Source organism: Elgaria multicarinata, chromosome 9, assembly GCF_023053635.1.
Source record: "Elgaria multicarinata webbii isolate HBS135686 ecotype San Diego chromosome 9, rElgMul1.1.pri, whole genome shotgun sequence".
Classification (NCBI taxonomy): domain Eukaryota; kingdom Metazoa; phylum Chordata; class Lepidosauria; order Squamata; family Anguidae; genus Elgaria; species Elgaria multicarinata.
This window is the reverse complement of record NC_086179.1, coordinates 27,454,183-27,478,175: the sequence shown is the minus strand read 5'-3', so window position 1 is coordinate 27,478,175 and position 23,993 is coordinate 27,454,183. Positions and strand designations below refer to the sequence as shown.

General features: G+C 41.0%; 1 protein-coding gene across 3 annotated transcripts in view; it reads right to left on the bottom strand.

The window, feature by feature from the left end:
• The window catches only part of MYBPC1 (myosin binding protein C1), a 107,878-nt gene extending 84,111 nt beyond the window's left edge, over window positions 1-23,767 (bottom strand). For all 3 annotated transcript variants that reach the window (XM_063133365.1, XM_063133366.1, XM_063133367.1), the window contains exons 1-3: window positions 23,637-23,767; window positions 4,045-4,077; window positions 1,548-1,589 (exon numbers count right to left, since the gene is read on the bottom strand). In XM_063133365.1, the coding sequence (XP_062989435.1) occupies window positions 1,548-1,589; window positions 4,045-4,077; window positions 23,637-23,661 (100 nt within the window). In that variant the 5' untranslated portion in view covers window positions 23,662-23,767. The remainder of the gene's footprint in view (window positions 1-1,547; window positions 1,590-4,044; window positions 4,078-23,636) is intronic.
• Window positions 23,768-23,993: the final 226 nt, after the last annotated feature.

Here is a 23,993-nt window from a genome sequence, read left to right as displayed (position 1 = left end):
ATGCCATGCTTCTTGCCTGCCCAAGGACCTCCACTTCCCTTACTCGGCTTCGTCCTTTTTCCTCTGCTGCCCCTCATGCCTGGAACGCTCTTCCAGAACACTTGAGAACTACCAACTCAATCACAGCTTTTAAAACTCAGCTAAAAACTTTTCTTTTCCCTATAGCTTTTAAACTTTGAGTTTGTTCTGACTCTATACTGTTAGCTTCACCCTACCTGTTTACACTTCCCTGTGCCTGTTTGCATTCTCTTTCCCTCCCTATTGTTTACTACAACTTTATTAGATTGTAAGCCTATGCGGCAGGGTCTTGCTATTTACTGTGTGGTCTGTGCAGCACCATGTACATCGATGGTGCTATATAAATAAATAATAATAATAATAATATCCAGTGGGATTTTTGTTCATTTGTTTGCAGTGCATTATGGAGGGCTGTAGGAGCTGTCTAAAGCCCCCACTTGTAATTCGGCTCTAGTCATATAGGACTTCAGATCCTGGCTGAAGCGGTCAGCAGAGGAATTCGGAGCAGAATCTCAGACATTGAACAAAGCACTTGACAGGGAATGGTACTTCTTCAAACACCCAAGCCCTTTCGAATAAGGGTGGGCAACTTATGGCCCTCCAGATATTTTGGCCCATGTGAAGAAATGCTATATATATATATATATAATGTTGATGTTCTGTCAATGCATTTTGTGAGGATATAATGTACCTCTGTAAGCCTAAGGCCTAACTATGTCAAAGACCTGTATAGTAGCAGTAATTGTTTAGTGACAGTTCTGAAGGTGCAGATAATCACTTTTAATAGCCCTGTTCAGAAGACACTATAGCCTAATCTACACCAAGCAGGAGATTGCATTATGAAAGTGGTGTATAAAAGGCAGGAGCCACACCAAGCAGGATATAGTATTATGAAAGCGGTATGAAAGCAGTATATGGTATGTGTCAATGGGCCTCAACAGTTGTCAGTGCACTTCAATACCGCTATAAAGCAGTAGTTTGGCTCCTGCCTCTTATATACTGCTTTCATGCCACTTTCATAGTGCAATATCCTGCTTGGTGTAGTCAAGGGAACTATTCTCCTTAAACCACGGCTTTAACCATGGTGAATAAGGCTTTTTGTTGTATTCCAGCCTGGTGGTGGCATTTTATACCAATTAACGTTAATGAATACTTCTCAAGGGTAATCATAGAGTGTGTTGAAATAATTCAGTCTTAAAGTTACTAAAGCTTGAATTACTGTGGCCAGGTCTTGCCTTCTCCAGGGAGGGCCGAGGTTGGCATACCAGTCAGCCAATGCTGGTAAAGTAGAAGAGTAAAACATTGGGAGAGCCAATCATGGATCACCCACATCATGTACAGTTTGGCCTTGAGACATGCAGGAAAAAAATCCAGAAAGCCACACTAAATCATACTGTTAAAAAGAGATGAAATTAAAACTCTGGCTGAGGAAAAGGAAAAAAGGAAGAGAGAAAATTCAAATCTACTTCTGTTGTATCATCTAGTGATATTTTGTCTGCTTCTAGTTTTTGGAGAACAATTGCACTCACCTTTTGCTGGTGCATTTCCATCTCCCTGAGGTATATTTTGTTCTGTGTAGGAAGTAGAAGCACATTTTTTAGATCAAACATGTTGATCATAAACATTTATGCTGGCATACCTACCTGTGATGCTGGCATAACAGTAGCATTTTTAGATATTATGTAAGCACAGCAGTCAGCAGGTTCCAGAACATTAATTGCCAAAGCCTGCAAGAGTTAGACCATTCATCTAAAATGGAACATGTATAAGAAACATTTGGCTGCCTGAGGCAAAAGAGGGTGCTTCCCTGCATTCCATGTACAAAATTCTATGACCAGATTAGCTAGACGGCGGACCAGCATCCTCCACAGCACCTGAGGGCAACAGGTGAGCTTAGGTGTGCAGGGCAGGCTGCTTGGCACACACAACGTTGTCTACTCCCTCAGCATTTGCCACCTGACCTGGTGGATGACTCACTCTGGCTAATGATAGCAATGATCCTAACACAGATTTTTTTTTAAATTACAACAGCCCATTGGATCCTGTTGGCATGTAATTTTTTATTAGTCAGTGGAATTCGCTAGAGGAGGAACCATATCTCAGTGGCAGAGCACATGCTTTGCATGTGGAAGGTTAATCTCTAGTTAAAAGGGTCAGTGAGTAAAAAGACTTCAGTGCCAGTCAGGGTAGACAGATCTTTGCTCTGACCCAGTAGGATTTGCCTTATGCCCTTATCTGAGATTTTTCAAAGAAAAGAGCAGCAATGGTGATGAGACTCTTCTCTGAAAGATCACTAGTCTATTATCCTTCCAAGAGAAAAGGAGGGATCATCCCTCCCTGCTCCCAGGATCCCCTGTGCGTCATGTGGACGCACAGGGACGATCCCCGGGATATCGCCCCATCTAGACATGCCCATAGGATCCAAACACCCAGGCAGGATGCCAAGGCCAAGAGGACCAACAGGTTCCCTCTGCACCCTCCCAAACACCAAGTGAGATTTAGGGAAAACAACTATTAGCACCTTCAGGAGAGCTGTGCACTGTTCCAAGGGATATCCTCCAAAACATCATGGTAGAGGTTTTCCAACTCTACTTGTTCAGAACTGTGTTAAATAAAACCACTGAAAAGCAGCAATCCCACATTCTATGCAATCTCCTTTTATATCCAGTTCAGAGGAGCAATGAGAATGACCCTGACTGGCTGACCCTACAGAAACTCTGTAAAACTCCATTCCATAGCAATGGTCTTAGTTAATTCCGTAGATCTATAAAGATTTCTGATGCAATGTACTGCCTAACTATAAAGTCATTCTTTTGGAAGGGATCCATATCACATTGCTGCATCATTTCTAATCTGTTTAAAAAACCCAACTGGGATTTAGATGGTGCATATGCCCATGAGTAGATTGGGCATTTGGATTATGGTATTTGGAAATCTCAAGCTTCCTGTTGTGACCAGCACGTCCCTTCCCTGGAGTTCTTAAAGTTCTCTGCAGTTCAAAAGACAATGGCTCTGTGTGTTGAACATGGGAACTGTCTGTATTACCTCATTTTCCAGTAGCCGCAGCGCTTTACGGCAGAATGTTCCACACCAGCACTAGTGGACGCAAGCAGCTTTAAAACAGTTTTGTGGGAAGTGATTCAGTTTATATACTTTCAAGCGGTAGCCAGTTTCTGCTGCATCATCTAAAGCAGGGGTGGATGACATGGCCACCAACACTCCTTGCAGCCCCCCAAAGTGCCCCATATTTTTTTAAAAATCATTTTTTAAGCAAACAAAATGGTGCTTTGCAGTGGCTGTATGGAGTGCTAAAAGAGCCAGATTTAGCTTGTGTTTCAGCTTGTAAATTTAACCCTTTTAATGCTACTGCTATGGAGTAGTTTGGTGAAGAATTCCAGTGGCAAACCAGCAATTTTTAAAATGTTATTTTAATTTAATTCCACATACACACACACTGTGGCTTGGAGTACCTGCTGGACTGTTAAGCTGTGCTCCTCCGCCTAAGCTCAACTTGCATTGTAAATAAACGTAAATACTACAAAATGGAATAAGCCTCTGGTGACCTCATTCGAAAGCAAACCAAACTTGGGTAAGCACTACAGCCCCAGAAACTCTCACAGCTTGGATAATTCCCTTTCATCAGCTACTACAAGTGGCTAATATATGAGATACTGAACTTTCATGTACTACAGCAGACATAGGAGGCCTTCTTTAATAGTAGTAGTAGTAATAATAATAATAATAATAATAATAATAATAATAATAATAATAATAATATTCAAGCAATAAAATGATGCTAATTTCCCCAATACTTCCAGGTACAATTTCCTCCAGAGAATTCTCAGAATCCTTAGTAATTCACAATTGTCAAGGTTCTTTGTGTGGTTTCTTTGTGTGGAAGCTATGGCTATTAAATTCCCATAAAACAAGTTTAATATAGTAGCGTTGCAAATATTAGTACAAAAAGCAATCACCTCTTTATGTTTAATGCTTTATTAAACAAAAGCACACAGCCTCTTGACTAACCTGGAGGGGGTGCATTCTCTGCTTTCGTTTCATCTGAAAAGGGTAAAAGAAGCACTTTTAGAAGCTTATGCACACACATACAAACAAATATATAGACACTCACACAGAGAGGTACCATTTGTTCTAGTATACAGCTGATAGGATCTATACAATTCTAAACATTATGAATCACCATCTACTATGTATTCAGTCATTCACATAATTGATTTGTAGATGCTTGCTCTGTTCTCACATATAACCCCACTAAATTATCAGGTTTTATTTCAAACTGAAATTAGCCATAAGATAAATATTGCTTTACTTTTTCCATAATTGACACTTAAAATTGTATCAAAAGTAAAATAGACCTGCTGCTTGTTTGCATTATTGTTATTATTACAAGTATTATTCATGCATCACCATTAATGCACATACGCAAATAGAGACAGCTCAGTCCCCAGAGTGCTTATAATCTAAATGTCATTTATTTTGGAAAAACTTAATGCAGTGTGCCTAATATAACAGAGGTGCCTGCCACTTCTAATATATTATTAAGCAAAAGTAAACAAAAAACAAAAAGACAAGATTTACAGGACTGAACTCTTAAGGGCTTGAGCCCATATTATAATTCACTACTCTATCACTGGAGCACTGAGCGATGAGTTTGGGGGTCCTGGTGCCAACACAAGGTAATTTATGACTTTGTCATTGTACTAGATCTGATCCTTCCTGGATTAACCTAGCAGCTGATCCACTGATTGCCTTCACTGGATATTTAGTTGAGACACAGAAGGGGTGGTTCAGTATCAGGACTCTGATTTACATATCATTCTACGTATTCTTGCAGGCTCAACAGAACAGGAAGTTTAGCCCCACTCTTCACTGGCCACCTGTAAGGGACTATTGACCCTTATTAGTAGTGGTGTTGGAGCTGCTTTCCTTTGGCTCCTTCTGACACTGTTCTGGTAACATCTACCAACTGAACAATTTGAGTGTGCCCAAAGATGTACACCAATTGTACTATATGGATGAGGCCCAAAATGTGGCTTCCTCCCATACAAGCATTGCTCTCCATCCCAGCCTTGTTCTCATGGTTTCTTCATGCATGGGAAGAAGTCTTGGAGAAGTGGTTCCATTGGTACTATCAATAAGTGTGAATTAGCCATAAGCATAGAGCAAAAATAAAAAAGTGTGGGGTGGCTTGGCAAGTAGACCAAAGCTGGATCTACACTACTGATAACTGTTGGGGCACATTACACATTCTGTATACTGCTTTCATAGAGCCCCTTCAGTCGAGAGATGGAATCGCATTCCCTTACCGTGGCTCGGCTTTCTGCTTCTCTTCCGCACTTACAACAACCTCTAATTACATGAAGAAGAGAGCAGCAACCGCGTGGCCATGCAATTCAATGGGACAGCACCCTCTAGTGGGTGTTTTATAGTGCAACTTTGGCTGTACATGGCAGGAAAACCCGACAAATACCGATATATCTCAGAAGGTTTTCTGAGGTTTGTTTTTTTACCACTAAAACTGGGGAATGGAGCGGGAGACACTCAGGAGGCTAATGGTGTCATCAAAATGACCCACGAACATCTGTGAGTGGCCAGTCATGAGCATGCTATAAAACGCTCATTTAAATGTGTTCAATGTGTTATTTCCTGCTTTTTATTCCATATTATCCAAAATACCGCAACAAATATCATTGTGTATCCCACAAAGTATAAATGTGTTAGAGGGATATAATGTTAACATGGTGGCATTATAATGATTTGACTCAAAGTATAGATCTGCCCCAAGATTACACTGGTCCAGTTGTCAAGGACAGAATGTTTCTTTATTCATGCAACCACGGTTATTTGCTCCACCACTCTAGATCTAGTAGATTTATAGGGCTGATATTTTTTACTTGTGCTCTATTTGCCCTTACATATGTTCCCCGGGCAAAGAGATTGGTTTGAAATGGTCTTTCATGTTTCCAATTAACTTGCAACATGGAGTGGTCTGAGCATGTCAGGTACACTTAAACTTTACCCACTGAAAATCAATCCATACTGGCATCTTTCATGTGACCTGAGAGATTATAAAACCAGTGAACCCTGGAGCAAATAACAGAAATAACATTTCAGTTTCAGGCACTCACAGTATGATTATACAGACTAAATATATTCTCAAGTATGCTAGTGATGCTGGCTCTCTGCTCCAGCAAGAATCATGGTAAATCTTCTCTGGCAACAAGCTTAAGAATATGACATCTTTGCAGAGTTCTTGTTTTATGAAGAAGAAACACTTTGGAGAGGAGGTGTTTGAAATAGTTTAAGAACACAAAAGCACCCTGCTGCCTGGATCAGATCAAAGTTACATCTAGTTCAGAATCCTTCCTGCAGTGGTCAACTAGATGATCTTCAAGGTGGAGATCGAGGATGGCTATGTGTCCTCTTTTACAGAGGACAGTGTTCTATTTTGGAGAACTGGCAGAGGACAGTCCTCTATTCAAAGGTGTCCAGTCCAAGTCTAGTTTTAAATGAAAGAAAAAGGAGAGAGACAAGGGGCCTTGATGTTGCCAGGTCACCTGGTCATAGTCTTCCCCATTACGGTGAGATGTATTGCATTTCTATTTAAATTATACTTATTATTACTAACATATAGATTTGTTATGCAGAGTGGGATCCTCTTTTGTCCACATTTTTGGTGATGCAATTCCTCTCTTCTTTTTTTGCAGTGTGTAAATTGCCACCTTAGGGAGATCTGACTATAGACCCACCCTCCCAGCTGCCACAGAAACCTCTGCAGCTGGTTCATCTTCAATGCCTTCAAACACACTCACACACATACATGATACTAGCAGCAGATCTATGCCAGCCTGGAGCTAGTGTAGATTAACTCCTTCCCACTAAAAACAATGGAAAGGAAATATTTTTAAAAAACCCAAGATACACCTGGGGAGGGAGAGGAAAGCAAGAATGCCATTCCACCCTCACTTCTCTGCTGCTGGCATGAACCCAGCAGATCTTTGGATGCGCTGGTCCATCCACCTGCAGATCTCTTCAATGCAGCAGGTAGGATCTCCTCTGTTAGTCATCTTTTTTCTAAACTAAGAAATGCCCAAAGCTTTATTATTTCCTCACAGGAAAAAAGCTCCAACTTCTTGAGCTTTTTGGTTGCCCTTTTCTACACCCTTTCCCAACCCTACAGGCAACATCAGATGGGGGAGAAATCGCACTTCCCTAGCGTCACGTGTTAATGCTGCAACTCATGCTCAACCTGTACATATTTGTAAATAAACCATATATCACAAAATACCATAAGTCTCCAGCAACTTCATTCTAAGAAAACCAAAACCCTGAGTAATGCTTGCACCCCTGGAGTTCTCACCACTTGGAGGACTGGGGTGTGAGGGTGTAATAAATACTTCTTGAAAGCGAGAGGCCATCAGCACTTCATGTAGCTCCATAAGTTTTTATTTCTATTAATAATTTGTAGTTGCATTAGTTTATTATTCACCATGTCAAGAAGTAGTACTCCTTTTAGTCAGTCCTCAACTTCCTGCGAATCGCCGGTGTCTCTAATTTCTAGTATTCAGAGAGAAGGGGGAGGGGATCTGCTCCAGTCATTTTAAAAAAAACACTTAAAAAAATGTCCCCTTTCTCTACCTTTTAAACTCGATGGGTTTGGGGGCGCTTGTTTAGATGGTGTAATGAAAAATATACAGAGTGGTTGCGTGGAATGATAAACCATGGGCTTGTCTGTTTACTCCGACCTAAATGCACTTATTTGTGTTTCAGGACACATGACACAGCCGCCCATTCGCTGTAGCGCCGGTTTTTTAATGCGATAATGCGCACATTCACATTTGCGATTTACCGCGACTTTTAGATCACGTCTGAGTTTGCACCACGTTATGGTTATGTGTCTTTGGGGGAGTTAAATCGCATTTTGACATGTGGGTGGAGTTTTGAGGGTAGGACAACGTGATTGGCCGATTTCCCACCTATTGGCTGCCTTGTTCGTTCGTGCCATTTTTAGTTTGAATTCTCTGATTCTGCTGCCTCGTTCCTGAAGAACACGGCCAATATTTTATACATGGCCATGTCAATGATTCATAGAATGGCATTATATGTGGTGTTCTTCATGGTTGGAAGAGATATTTTAAAAAAGACCTGAAGTGAGCTAAAAAAATGTATTTTATGTTGTTTCTATACAAATTGAATAAAGTAATAGTAATAATGTTTGATTATAGAAGTTATTTCTGTCCTCTCATTCAGCAAATATGATTGACAAAGTTCTGGGAAAAGTAATGTTCATGCATGCATTGCCAACGGCAAAGAGCCTGCTGCAGTTGGACACCCACACCCACACCCATACAGGGCTAACGGTCATCTTGACCCTGTGGGGAAGAAGAAGCAAAGGAGACAGAAGCAGGCAGAGAGACCACTAGGACCTGCTCCAGTTGGAACCCCCTTGACATCAGTGTCTGAGAACACCTGAGCAGATGAGCAAGCAAGCAAGTACAATGAGAAGGAGCAGTAATGATAGTCAGGGGTCAATAGTGGGCCCTCACACGATGATGGCTCTCAAAAGCTGCCCAAAGATGTTGAAGCTTAGCTAGACCTAAGGTTTATCCCAGGGTCATCCCAGGGTCGTCCCTGCCTGCTCCCAGGATATCCTGTGTGTCATTTACATGAACAGGGATGACCCCGGGACGATCCCGGGATAAACCTTAGGTCTAGCTAAGGCCATGCAGTGGCTTTTTTCCTCTGCAGAAAGCATGCAGCTGTGAGACTCTTAATAACACCCAGGACTCTTTGGGGGTCTGATATATTTGAGTGGTTTTAAACCAAAGTGGCTAGGTAAACACATTACAAACTAATGATGAAAATACAACAAAGATTAACTTTATCGAAAAGACAGCAGATTTTTTTTTAAAAAAAAGAGATAACCCACATTCAGTTCCAGAAAAGGCATCTTAAGTGGCCAAACAAATAAAAGCCCTCTTTTAAAAAGGGTGCTTGATGCTTTTTCTCTAAACTTGGAAGCAAGCTTCCTTCAGGAGGGTGTTCCATAGCCCTCAACATTTCTCAAACAAAAATAGGGATGCTCTTGTAACACCCCAATACTTTTAATAAGGATCCCAGCCTGAGCCTCACCCCATGCTTTCAGACATTGCCAAAGGCTCTACTTCACCTTCTGTATAGTGTATTTATTTACTCATGACATTGGCTGCCTTCCACCCATTTAAACGCTACGTGGGTGATTATTTTGATTAGAGATATTCTAAAGGGAGAGAAAAAATCGAGATGAACTGAAATTTCTCAGAAGACATTTTCCTAAGAAACATTGTGATTTTTTCCCCTTTTTCTTAGCTCCTTAGACAAAGAAGGCCACTTTGCATAATTTTCTCCAAACATTCACCACTATACTTTTTTAGTGGCTACCATTGCCCCAGAATGACACTAGGCCCTGTGCATTGTTGAAGATGCAAAATTGTGGCTAGAATGCCACTAGTGTTGCTGCTAGTGCCAATTGCAGCAGCAGCTGTAATAGCAAATAAAAACTCAAAAAAAAAAAAAAAAAGAAAGAAAGAAAGAAAGAAACAAGAAACTGAAAAAGAAGTTGTGCTATTACCCCTGCTAATGGTTAGCCGCACTCCCAAGAAGCTGTTGAATTTCTCCTTCCCTTGGAAAAAACCAGCAAAATGGTCCCCAGACCCAATTTCTCTGCTCCCAAAAAGGGTGGAGAATTTTGAGAGGCCATTTGTGCACACCTCTGAATAAGACCCGATAGTCATCCTAAAAGTGTTTGTCAATAGTCAAAATATATATCAGCAGCTGTGATGTACAGAATAGCAGGCTAGAAGAACATAATGCCTTAGTGTTCATATGCATTGGCTCTAGAGGCAAGATTCATCCACCCCCAGCAACCTTGCCTGAGATTTAATTTCTTGAGACTCTGAGGAGGGAGCTGAACTCAGAAGAATGACAACTCTAGCAACTCATGTTATGAATTTTTACCTAGGCATCCCAGAAAGGCAAAAAAGGAAGTGGTGAGATATCAAGAGGAAAAGATATTTAAAAACCAGGTGCTGTCCATGGAAAAAGGAGACAAGTTGAAGAAGCAGGCGGGGGTGGGGAGACAGGCAGGCAAAGATTACCTCAGGCCCCTGTTTCATCTGGACTATTTCTCCCTTCCTCTACAGAGCCATTAACACCATCTGCCCTGTGGGAAGAATCCCAAAAGAGATTCATCAACTGCTCTGTGGGACAGATCCTTATGAATTGTTGTTTTTAAATATTATTGTTGTTGGTTTTTATTCATATATTGTTGTTTTACTTTATAAGCTGCCTTGGAAGGATTTTTATCATGAAAGTTGGGATAAAAATAAATAAATATAAGGGAGAGGACAACAATGGGGGAAAGACCTGGCGCTGGTATCCACTTTCTGCATTTAAGATGGCAGGAGACAGGTCCCCTCTTTCAAATGGCACTTGACATGTATTGTATCATCACTGATCTTACCAACCACAGTGGGCAGCTTTGTACGATCACAGAGGGAAAATAAACCTGGTTGACTTCTTTTCCCTCCTCACATGTGTCAGTCGTAAACTGCATAATTATCCTCGCCAGGCACCGGTTGGCGTGACATCTGAATCCAGCATGGCTGAGGTCATTTACAAGCCACCCTGTAACCCTAGAGCAGGATCCCCCAACCTTTCTGGGGTGATGGGGATTTGAGAAACTGCTGAGTGCCACCACAAAATAGCTCCCATGGTGGATGTGGCTGCCGTGGGGTCCTGGCTAGTCAAAAGTGAGCTAAAGAGGTGGGGATGGGAGAGAGAGACAGATAGAAGTTTGAAAGAGAGAGAAAAAAGACTGCCTGAATATTTTCCAAGATTTTTCTTAAATGTTAGCTCTCAGGATGGACTTTTCTGCCAAGAACAAACAAGCAAACAAGCAAAGTTTAAACTGCCACGGCTGTTCTGTTCTTTACTTTACTGACCCAACATGCTCTGGACAGTTCCCAAATGCTATTCTCTACCATCCAACTGCCTTATAAGGTTCTCTGGTTAGGTGTTGTGAGGGACTCCACTATGGATCAAATCCTTCCTTTGAATGCCTCACAAAGCATTCCATCACCACGAGAGAGAAATTTTCCTCATTGAATCACGATGAGCTTCTTCAGCTGCCAAGGTTGGTGAAATGTCAATATAGTTCTAGCCAGAAACGCCAAAGGTTCTCCAGTGTAAAAATAGAAAATGACTAAAACCATTACTATAATAGAGTTTTAAAATAGGGAGAGCGATCTTGTAGCCTGACCCTTGGATTTTAGAAGGAAAACCTATTCCCACCTTTCCTGCTGTTTTCCAGAACTCAAACTACTAAACTGAGTTGTCAGAAAACTCTGATTTTTTCCCCAACACAAACATCTTTTTTGCTATGTGAAAGTGAGGTATTGATTTGGTTCACATGTCAGGTTAATTCATGGTGGGTTGTCACCATGGGTGCTTGCAGGGTGGCTTAGTGTGATGTCCGAACCCAGTGCGGCTTTTGCATCATGGATTGTTTTTCGCAAACAAGCTACCCTAAGAACACATGGTTTGTAGAAGGGTTGTTTAGGGTGGCTTGTTGTGACATCTGAACCTGGAAGAGTTGCTTCAGCGTGGATTGTTTAAAACAGCAAGAGAGCTGCTTGGCAATAGGGCTGTTTCTACACCAGCCCGAAAATCCGGGCTGGTCATGGCCGAGTTCCTGTGTGTCCAAATGATGCACAGGGACTCCCAGGGGTAGCGGGGGGGGGACATGGGTTTTCCCAGGGATAAATAATCCCTGGGAAAATCCGATTCTTCCCGCAGTCTCGGGATCATCCTGACACCGTGGGAGGTGTGTGGCTGCCTGCCCCTGCTTCGTCCCACCTCCTCACGAGTAAATGCAAGGAGGCGGGAAACAGGCATAGGGCAGGGAACTCTATGCCCCTCAGGGTGGAGCAGGAGTGGGGGTTTTTTTACTTACATTTTTGTTGCAGCGCAAGTGTGCTTATCTCAAAGAAAGAAAGAAAATGGCGGGCACGACATCCCTCCTTCCTCCCAGGATGTCGCGCACATGTGAGGACTTAAGGGAGGATCTTGCGAACAGAATATCGTGAGATACTACCCCCTCCATCCCGGAATGCTGGGAGGTGTAGGAAGGCCCTAGGTCTGAAAAATCCTGCTGGCCACTCCTTGCAATCTTGCTAACAATATCACCTCTCTATTACATCTTCAAATGACACTAGTCAATTTACTCCTCCACTTCATTGCTTCTCCAGTCAGTGACACTTTTGTTTTTCACCTTTGGGGAGATTCCCACAGATTTAACACTTCCCCCCCCACACACACATTCAGAAAGATTTGAGCAAATTTAACTTTAGTTAGTTAGTTTTAAATTTGGGAGAGATTTGCACACACCTGCTAAAATATAGTCATTACGCTTTGCGCAAATCTTCCAGGTGAAAAAAAGGTATGGCCAGTGAAGTTGTAAGAAGAGCGTTATATCCTCCATATAGAAATGAATGCTAACCCTGTTTGTATTGTAGATACGCCCTTTGTTATTATACCCGTAGTGAATGGGTTGTCTGAGTGGTTCTCACAAGTAGAGATTGCTGGTCAGCTAGGCCTGTTCTACGCTACTGCTTTAAAGCGCTTTATAACAGTTTTGACAACTGTATATGGAGTGTGTCCTGGGTCCCAACAGTTGACAAAACTGTTATAAAGTGCTTTAAAGCAGTAGCGTAGATCCTGCCCCAGTGTTTGAACAGTCTGACTTTTGCTCAGTCTACAGACCTTCTTGCAGTCTCTGCAAAACCATATATTCCCTTTTGGAAAATATCACCACTGTTCATCTTGGCACTGATGAGCCCTCAGCTGGAGAATGACATAACTTCTATTTTTTGTGTATAAGACCATCACAATGGGGGAAAGGGACACAAATGTGATCAGGTGTCAGGTAGATACAGAGAAGGGAAGACTGGCTCCCAGAGGGATCTTCAAAGCCTTTTCCTGAATTTTAAGTCACTACCTGTGCAGATATGAGGGAAATTGTGCAGGCAGTATATTCTACCCAACTCCTGAGTCACCAAAGCCTTATTGAATCATTTTCCCCTCACACAATTGAGCATATGTAATGGGGACTGCTGGCCCTGCCATTCCATCTCCTTCTGTGTAGACTCCTCTAATCATACTTTAGGACCCTACATGATCAGTGTTGGATCTGGTTCACACAAGGCCAGGTTAATAACCCATGGTGGCTTATTAACCTTGCATGTGCTAGTCATGGGCCAACCCAATTTACATACCGACCCTCATTGGATGCAGCTTGTCGTGATATCCAAATCCAGCAAGAATGGGTGGTTGGGGTAGTTAACAAACCACCCAGAATCCATTGCCTGTTCTAGGGCTGCTGGGTGATTTGTTAAATAAGCTGCAGTGAGCTGCAGTGATTGTGCGAATTGGGTCACTGGGCAGTTTCACACGATCATGGAGGGAAAATACACCATGGTGGTTTATTTTCCCTCCTCGCACGTGCTGGTCATGAGCTGCCTAATTACCTTTGCCAGGTCCTGGTTGGCATGACGTCCGAGCCCGGCAAGGGTGGGTGCCTGGGGTGGTTTACAAAAGGACCGGCATGCACTTCCCACCATGGCTTAAATAAGTGATCATGCGAACCAGCCTATATATTGTTACTGGGGAAATCTATTTTCCCCCTGTTGAGAAAATGACTATGTGGGCTGTTTTATCTGTGCCCACACTGTATTGAATAGTGGCTTAAAGCCCCTTCTATTATAAATTAAAGTTTCTGTAGCTGTTTAATCAAAGCTTCTGCAGCTACTAAAATATATTAAGAACTTGCTCAACCAACTGAAATATTAGTCACCAGACTGTGCCCCTGCAGAGGACAGGAAAGGGTGTGGTGACCTAAGCAAGCTAACCGCAAAATGAACAGAGGACAGGATTGCCTAAGTTTCTCAATACCCATTAACGTGTTGTTTTTCTGTCCTTGGAAACATTGCACTCTGCACATGCATAAAAGCCTTGCCTATCATTGGTTGAAAAGCTTACCTGTTACTGTTTTATGATTGGTGTATTGTATGGGGAAGTTCTTCTTTGTTTCTAAGGGGAACTGACCCTAAAAGTATGTTAACCTTTCCTGAAAATAGTGGGCAGTTCCTTGGATCCTCTGTCACCTTGCAGCACTGCAGGCTGCTCGTAATAAACTTTTCTAAAGCCAGAGAAATTGTGTCTTGACCGCCACTCAGTGATCCCATTAGAGGTGACCTGCTTTTCCAGGGTTCCTCCACACCCTTTCCCCGCTCCAGCTACTGTGCGGATTACAGCCATGCTCAGAGCAAACCGAGAAGCCTGAGTGGAAAATAAATGACCTGCTAATTAAAAAGTCTTGGCATTTTGACTCTGCGAACCCTGGCTCTGCTACAACACTGTACACTATTAAAGGAGCCTGCTCTTCAGAACTTCTTCAATGCAAGAAGGGCAGTTCCATGAAGGGATGTGTGACACAAGAGAATATGTGGAGGCAGGGCCAGCAAAAGTGGTGCTGTTCTTCACCTCACAAAATGCTAATTGCGTGAGGGAATAATGTTAAATACTGAATAGTGCTTAACTAATGCAGTTCAATGGTTTAAACGGATTGAGCTACCTGTATTTACGCTCTGGCTACAGGCCTGAACATGATAGAAATTTTAGAACATAAGATGTTGCAAAGAACTGAAGGAACTGTGTGCATTTAGTTCAGCCTTACCCAATCTGGTACTCTTCAGATGTGTTGGACTGCAACTCTCATAGTTTCCAGGCTGGGGGCGGTTACCTTAGATTGCCCTATGCTGTCTGAGGACGATGTAACACACATTATACAGGAATAAATGGCATCTGTCTTTGCATATGTCTAGTTTATGCCATAGACACCTAATTTGCCTAAGATTACACACTTCAGCTATATAATATTTGCAGAAAATGACAATCAACTGAAGAAGAAGAAGAAGAAGAAGAAGAAGAAGAAGAAGAAGAAGAAGAAGAAGAAGAAGAAGAGTCTATACACCCTGTCATGTCTGCGCAGCGGCACTATGTTGTTTAAATAATGCAGCCGCCAACTCGCAACCATATTGGGCTTTTTCATGGTGTCATTTTACCATGACTTTTTCAATTGCTCCAAAGCATCCCAGACAAAGCAAGCGGCAACGCATCATCGAAGTCACAGCGTGATTCTCAAAATGGGACAAAGGATTTAGGAACATTAGTGCCACCACCCCTCCCCCACTAAATCTGATTTTTCTCCCCCACTGCTGTGGGGAAAAGATGAAGCTCCAGCTGAAAATGGCTTTCTGCAATGTAACTGATTACTGCCGCTTTGCTGCAGTGATTCTGCGGGGTTTGGGGGGAATGGGAAGGCAAAGCATCATTGTGTAGACACGGCCTAGCTGAGCTTTGGCCTGGGTTATTCAAGTGGCAGATACCTTCATGGAAGTTTCAAAAGTAGTTTTTGATATAGCAATGTAGATGTGTGTGTGTGTTGGGTGTGTGTGTCTCATGTCCAATGAAAAATAGTCAAACGCTCCATTGAGTGCACAAGCCTTTGGGAATACTTAAAGTACCTCTGGATCATGAGCTAAGTGCCCTATGATTACCAAACTAAAAATATGCTTAAACATACATTGGCCTTTAATAATACTAATACTAATACTAATACTAATACTAATAATAATAATTTAATGAACAAGCTAGATGTGAAGCAGTTTACTCAAGTCGCCTTTAACTGGTATTCATATTTTCAAGCAGATGAAGGAGATATTATTGTGAAGCAAAACGTGATGCGTAGGAGGTTGAAGGTCAAGATTAATCTGATATCAGAGGAGGAAGTGTGGGAGGTGGACATGAAAAAAAACTGGAGATATCAAAGGATGTTTCTCAGTAGACTTCAGGTCTTCTTTCTACAAATGGATCTACTATGCGGGCAGATTGTCAAATAGAATTGTCAAATAGATAGTCAAACAGGGCCAAGGTCTGTGATTTTCTCTTAAGAGATAAACTTTAACTACAGTGGCATTTAGGGCATTTAAAACTGTTTCTTCTGGGGCTAAAAAGTAATTATTTTTCATGTGAAGACAAGGTAAGCAGTCCCCAAACTCTAAATAGACATTATTGCACAGAAGAATGGCCATTTAGGCAAAAAATAAACTGGACTGCATTGAAATAAAAGGTACTGATCTGCTCTTATATATTTCATTGGCTCTGTTTTCACGTGATGCAAAGCCATCGCTTATATTATGGTTTACTGCTTTAGCCATGAATTGTCTTGTAGACAAGCAAACAAGCCACAGATTGTTTTCCCTATTTCTGGTTTGATTCTCTCCCACCCATTTTGCCAATGTTCAGAACGGTTAAATTTTCAGTCTGCTTATGCAGGGTGCCTCTGTTTCAGGGTGGACAGCAGTGCAAACAAACCAGGGATAAATCATGATTCTGGGTTCAGACATCACAACAAGCTGTTGTTTAAAGAAGCCAGATTTTGTAAACCAATAACAAACTATGGCTTCTATCTTCTGGCTTGTAGCTGGTTAATAAATGAGGATGGGTTTGGATACAACGACAAGCCAGATTTCAACAAACCACACATTATGGCTTAGCATTATGTGCAAACCACACTATTTTGTTGGAATATTGGAAGGAGCCTTGGATCAGGTTAGACTATTTGCTCCTTTAGCCAAGTATTGTCAACTCTGACTGGCAGCAGTCATCCAGGCAGAGATCTTTCCTTTAATCTGCACGTTTAAAACTGGGATGTTCTGCAAATAAAGCAGAATCCAAGAACCACTAATAGAAAACTAAGCAGCTGTCTTGGAATCCTGACAAGCTCAAATGTCATGATTATTATTATTTAATTGAAAAGTGTTTAGCCATGTAGTTTCTGGGGTGTGTGTGAAGATGCAGTTATCTGCAGACAATTGTTTCTGAAGTCTTAAAAGTTAAAGTAGATCTGGATGGGGTGTCTAGTAGCCAAAACCAGATGCCTTTTCACTCAGTCATATGTCTATCTTAGGGTCACCACATCTAGAACCATAGAGCTGGAAAAGATCTTGAGGTCATCCAGTCTAACCCCTGGCTCAATGCATGATCTGAAATGCAGGATGCAATTACTAGTCCATAAGATGGCTTCTGTATATTTTTAATAGGTGCACAGAAATCAATCTCTCTCTCTCTCTCTCTCTCTCTCTCTCTCTCTCTCTCTCTCTCTCATCCCTCTCTGATCTATAGCTGGGTCTGGGTTAGCAACTCAATGTTCAGAAAGTTACTTCTTTTGCTGTAACTCTGCTTCAGATTAGCTCTAGCAAATTTCACATGATCTGGACAATAGCCACATAAATAAAGAGATATCGTTTTCCATAATTATCCTCAAACATGATCTACAATTTAGCCTGAACTTCCCCCCACCATGGTAATGGACCTGGGCCAGGCCCGACTAGATCTCTGAACTCTGGCAATGTGTATCTTCCCCATCCTTGGGCCCTTTCCATTTATAATGCAGAATAAGGTAGAACATTGACATGGTAGAAATCTAGACAATACCACCTCAGAGTGCAAGTGGGTGAGTCAAGTTTTTAAAGGCTTCCAACATTAAAAACAAAAGATTGTCCCTGATGTGGTAAACTAGCACATCAGGGATAATCCTCTGCTAAATCTTTTTTCCTTAGCATGCTAATTTACTATATTCAGGGTCAAGGTGATGTTTTAATGAGGGACTTGCAGGGCCAGCATCAAGGGTCAGCTTGCTCAGGCAACTGGCCAGCAGGGGGCGGGGGGCTGCTGGCAAGAGCCCTTTGTACCTGCTCCTCTTCACCATTGCAACCTGCTCGTATCCCCTACTCTTGCTCTGGCCCAGCCAATGGTGATGGTGTGACGTAATTGATGCTTGTTCACTCTCTGCCTGGCAAGAAAGCAAGTGGCAGTAAGAAGGAGGAGGAGGAGGAGGAGGAGGAGGAGGAGGAGGAGACAATGCCAGTAAGAAGCATTGCTAAAGGGCCCTCCAAAACCTGGCACTGGCACTGTGAGGGAGCGTTCAGAAATATGCCCAGCACCCATCTGTATTTTGCAGTAGTGCAGTCCAGGATTCTCCATTTCAGTATGTGTATTATTTGGTAGAATGGCTCTGATGTTTTCTGCATAGGACTGTTGCCCTACAGAGATTTATCCCCAGTATTTCCCTCCCCCAATATATTTTATTGCTTTTTTATAAGGTAGGTACAATTCTTTTGTAATAAAAACAACAAATATAATCAGTCAGTGGGTAAAGTTCATATGATTAAACAATGGCATTTTACAATTAATTAGGGATATAAATGTGCATGTGATAGTTATGTGTCTCATTGCCTTTCACTGTTAACCATATTGATTATGCTTTTCCATTCATCTCAAAACATCCTTCCAGCATGATCCATGTGAGAATGGAGGCACCATGTCAAGTGTTATTATCTGCGAAATTTATAAAAGCTTCTCAGTTTTCATAAAAACAATCTCTGTAATTTCCAGAACTAACCTGTCTAATCTGGTATGTTAGTTTTTCCATTAAGGCAATTAACTGAATGGAAGTTAAGTTAATAGATACTGTTATTTTATACTGTTTTTATATTTTTGATGGTTTTAAATGTTGTATACTTTTTAATGTTCACTGTTTTTAACTTTTGTAAACCGCCCAGAGAACTTTGGCTATGGGGCGGTATATAAATTTAATAAATAATTAAACTAAAGTTTATTTCACCAAATTGAAAGAGAACCTAATAATTGTTTTTTCCAGGATGGTGATATTTTTAGTCGCGCTGCTGCCCACATATATGTTAATAAATCTTTATACTGTAATTTTTTGTTTGCTCTCTCACAATATTTCTTACATTTTGCCTTATGAGTATATTCAAGTATTTGCCTTCTTCTATGTGACAGCCCTTCTGGCATTTGAATAGGGTTATCATGTCCTCCCTTAGTCTTCTCTTCTTCAGGCTAAACATTCCCAATTCCTTCATCCTTTCTTCATAGGACTTTTTTCCATAGTGCTGACCATCTCCCTCTGAGCATGTTCCAACTTGTTTATATCCTCATGCCTGGCCACTCACAGAAGATTGCGGGTCGATTTCATGATGTCATCAACAGCCAGGGCATCTCCCGCTGTTTCCCCCAGTAATCCCGTGTTTTATAACACAGGAATAATCCAGCATCTATTTATTTTGGGATTTTCCACCACTAGATCGCACTGTTTCACTGCAGCCTATTCTTTTCTATGGCATTCCCTTTTCAATTCAAAATCACGTGGTCACTGTTAGTTGCTGTATGAAGGAGCCTGTTTTGAATGCAAAAAGATCCAAGATCTAAGGATGCGGTGGTGGTAATGGTGGTGGTGGTTTCCTAATGTAAAGAAAACCCTTAAAGTCAAGTGCAGCTCCCAAAACTGGTCTATCGTACTCCAGATGAAGTCTGACTAGTGCAGAATAAAGTGGAAGGATTACTTCCTGTGACTTGGAAGGCCTTCAGAGGAGGGGGATTTCAGACAAGTAAACTCAGACTTCATCAGGATTAAGCGCATGCATAACTGATTGGTTGCTCTCAAAATCATTCATGGTGCTTAACATTAAAGGATCAGAGATCTCACTAGCAGTACTTTCCGTATGATACCCATTGTGTTTTTTGTTTCTCTTATCAGTTAGAAACTTCTCACCCAACTTCAGGAAAGACCTTCAAAAGCAAATAATCAGTCAATTTTATTGTAATGTAGCTACTAGCCATTAAACACTAAACCATGCAGATAACATACAGCAACCAGTGGTACTTCAGAAAGAAAGAATATCCTAATTCACATTTATCCCTTTAGATCTTGCATACATTTGCAAGGCTAAAACAGGGCATTTAGCTATTCTAAATGTTACTTATTTTTTAAAATCAATCAGTAAAACACACCATTTTGCAAAAAATGAACTTCCACTTCACTTAATCCAACAATGAAGGATATACTTAATTCTAAGGTCATGAGAAGTATTACACTAAAAGACAAAAAGTATGACATCCTCACTATATAGTGTTTTGCAGAAACAAACTCTGCTCTTCTTAGGGATGCCTTTGAGATACCTTCCCAAGTTGCCCAAGAAGGACATTTAGCTGCATCCAAAAACAAGCTACTCTTATTTTGTTATTAGGTAAATCAACTGGGCAATTCAGAACTGTAAGATAGAAAAGAATTAAATAAGCATACAACCTATTTGATGTGTAATGTACAATCTCAGCCATTGCATGTCAATATCCCTAAGCCATTGTGAGGATTCAGCTTGGTGCTGTAATGACCTAGGGATAGCAAGAAGGATGTGGAAAACTCTAATATTCAAAACAATCAAGAGGGTCCTTTGTTTCCATGAAATTGGGCCCATCCATTAAGTTCCATAAAACTGTGCTCATCTTGTCAGTTGCAGCCAGTAAAACTTTCGATGCTCGTTAGCAAATAGATAACAGTGAGTATTACTTAAGCATTATCCATGGTGTTATTTAAATTTCATGCTGCTTTTGTTGAGTCCTGTGTTGTGAACTACTACCAGCACAGCATAATGCAGGTTTACACACATAGGAAGTTATGCATGAACAATGGTATCACTACACATGCTAAGAGATTGATGGATTGGGGTATATTCCACTGTTTTCTAAATTCTCTTCTCTTTCTAACATACGCCACGATAGTTCCATTTCTCTCAGCCACAACTAGTCCCATTGATATCCAAGAATGTAAAGACATAATTATATGATGTTCAATTAACAAGATAAAAGACCACTTTGGAGGGAGGGAATGAGAGAGACAGCATTGTCTTGTACACACAGCTTTAACGGACTGCAGCTCACTTCAAAGTTAAATAACCTGTAAGTTAGTCAGTCAACCAAAATACTTCTTTGCCTAAATTCTGCATCCAAAAGTGATTCTGATAAAAGAAGTCTTATATATAATCCAATACTATCTCAAATAGAAATGAAGTGTGTGTATCTGTGTCTGTGTGTGTCTGTGTGTATATATAATCTGCATTGCACATAGGATACTTTAGAAGGAAGGCTGGCTGTAGTTTGGGTGCAGGATTAGACTCATATTCGCATGCACATTTGGTTCAGCTATTTTCAGTAGGATGCATCATACATTATTGTCCCCTGGCATTACAGAGCAGTGCCAGCAAGCAAACTGATCCTTTCAGCCTGTCAACACTAGTTGCCTTGGGCACAGCCCTGTAAGGTGCTGGGTCCCACTTGGAGGTGCTAAAACCCTTATATCCTACAGAAAGCTCTTCTCTCTACTGAAGACAGAAAACTTAATAACTAGATAGCTCAACAGCAATATCTAGTGGTACAAATTCTCCATCAAATTGTACACGCATGAATTAAATATATTTACTGGGAAAAGAAATAAACAGCTTGCTAGGTCTCCCACAAACTGTACAGAATTACCAGAAAACTGGAGCATCACAAGTCCCAAAATCAGGGGTGGGCAGAGAGGGTAGATCATGTGCAAGATTACAATCCTGTCTGAACAATCCTAGAAAACCTCAAGGAAATGCTCAACCACAGAGAGGATATAATGCTGACCATACAAGCAAAGCAAAAGAAGGGGAAGAGAACAATGCACATATTGCAATATATCTCTGGCCACTTAAGTAACATGCACGATAAAACAGCAATTGCAATCATGTTTACAAAGTTTCATTGGAAGCATTAGGAAACAACTGCAGCCCAAGGCTCTCAGCACTTCATTACACCAGTAAAGTTTCTATCAATAAAATGATGATAAATTTTAGGGCTGGAAAGATTCTAAATATTCTCCCATCTAATCTCTTATGTCAAGCAAAGTCTTCCATAAGCATACACCCCAAACAAATTGAGTCAGTAAGCAAACTGGGCCCCTCTAGATTTTATGAACTACAACCCTTATAAACCTTGACCATTGCTCATGCTGGCTGGGGCTTATTGTTGTGGTCCAAAAACATCTGGAGGGCACCAGGTCGCCTATCCCTGGATTAGATCATATTATCCATATAACAGAGTGCAATATAAGCAAGTCCATAAGCACCAGTTGGACAAGGAATAGATTTAGTAAAGGACACCTTGTAAAACTCTCAAGACATCCATGCTACATGCTAACAAACAAGGTGAAACCCCCACAGAGCCACCGTTCAATATACCCTGAGGATATATCCTTGCCAGATCCCAAATATGGAAGTGATTTGTATTCTGAGTATGATAGCAAACACAGTACACTAAAGACACATGAAGGGAGATTTTTTGTCAGCTTCTTAGCATAACAACATCCTTTTTCACCATCCCAAACCGAAGAAGAGTAAGGTCTTCTTCATTCAAAGCAATACTATCTGTGAGAATATTACTTCCATGAAAAAAACTTTTGTCTTATCATGTAAGGAGAGATTTTATGAAAACAACTACATCACCACCAAATTGTGTTTATTTTGTTGTTACTGTATATTGTGGATTTTCCTATGTTACAGTGTAAAGAGAACTGCAAGTAAAATGATGTGGAGTAACTGTGTGACAGGGTGAAAGAACTGGGCAGGTTTCATTTAGAATAAGAAGGTTAAAGCTGCCATTGTATGCCCACTTACTTAGGAATAAGCCACAATGAACTTAATAGGATGTCTGAGTTAGCATGCACAGGAGTGATCTGTAAGCGGTGATATGAGTATTCTAAAAGGATACCATTTAAAAATAAAAAAAGGAAAGCATCTGTTATTTGGGGCCATCATGAGTAGGACAAGAAGTACTACTAAAGGAAGGCAGACTTAATACGAACAGTAGAATACTTGAGCTATTGGTAAACTATTTGTGAAAGCTGAGGAACCTCCTTTGCAATACGGTTTTTTTAAGAGCAGACTGTTCAGAAAAATTGAAGTCTAGATAATCTTCCCACTGTCAGGTTCTGCACTAAGTGTTCCTAAATATGCTAAAGTTTTGTACGAGCTTTGCTGGGGAAGGACAGCACTCCTCCAAAGTTCAGACTGAGGCCAAGAATAATTGCAGCATCTCCGTTGTGGCACAAAAATAGTCTCAGAATTTGATACATAGTGAGTAAGGTAAAGATAGAGCAGTAACACTGAATTATAAACCTGCTCTTCCTATTACCATACAACTGAGATTCATTTGACGTAATAAAGATCTATGCACTTTTTAAAGAAAACTCAGAGGTTGTGAAGAAAGGGAGCTTTCAGAAAATTAAACTACTACTACTAGTAGTAGTAGTAATATAAAATAATAAGCGTTATTATTAATAATGGTGCATTATCATCATCAGCTTGCATGAACCCCAAAATTATCATTCTCCAGTTAAGCAGAATTTTCTAACCTTCATCACTAAATCTTTCTACTATTGTTACAAGTGAATGTAGAATATTTAATGGAATATCTTTATCTCAATTAGCAGCAAATTTGGTGTATCAAGGATACAGTGTCAAAGGGTTGCCTTCTTTGATCTCTGTTCATCTGCAAAACCTTTCCACAAAAAGTGCTTTGCATTTTTAAAACAATGGTATATGGGATAGGTTTAACCTTACCAGCTTTTTCCGTGGGTTCCGGCATTGTTTCACTCCCTCTTTATTCCCAATATGTGCCAGATACAACAGCAAGTAGCCACAAGTCCCGTGGAGAGCATGCAGACCAATATGACAAGCAGAAGGAGAGAAGAATTCTTCTGCTTTATATACAGCATTGAAATATCAATCAAAATAGCGCCTCCTCTCCTCTCAATGCAAACCCTCCGAAAATTGACAGTTATGGGAGCTCCGCTTACATCTGTTGTTTGCAGCCACTGCCCTCTTGGCTTTAGGAAGGAATTTGTGCTGCATTTCATGCGGCTGAGCAGAACAGCTATAACTTTCTAAATTCAGAAGCATTAGATTCGCACACAAAGC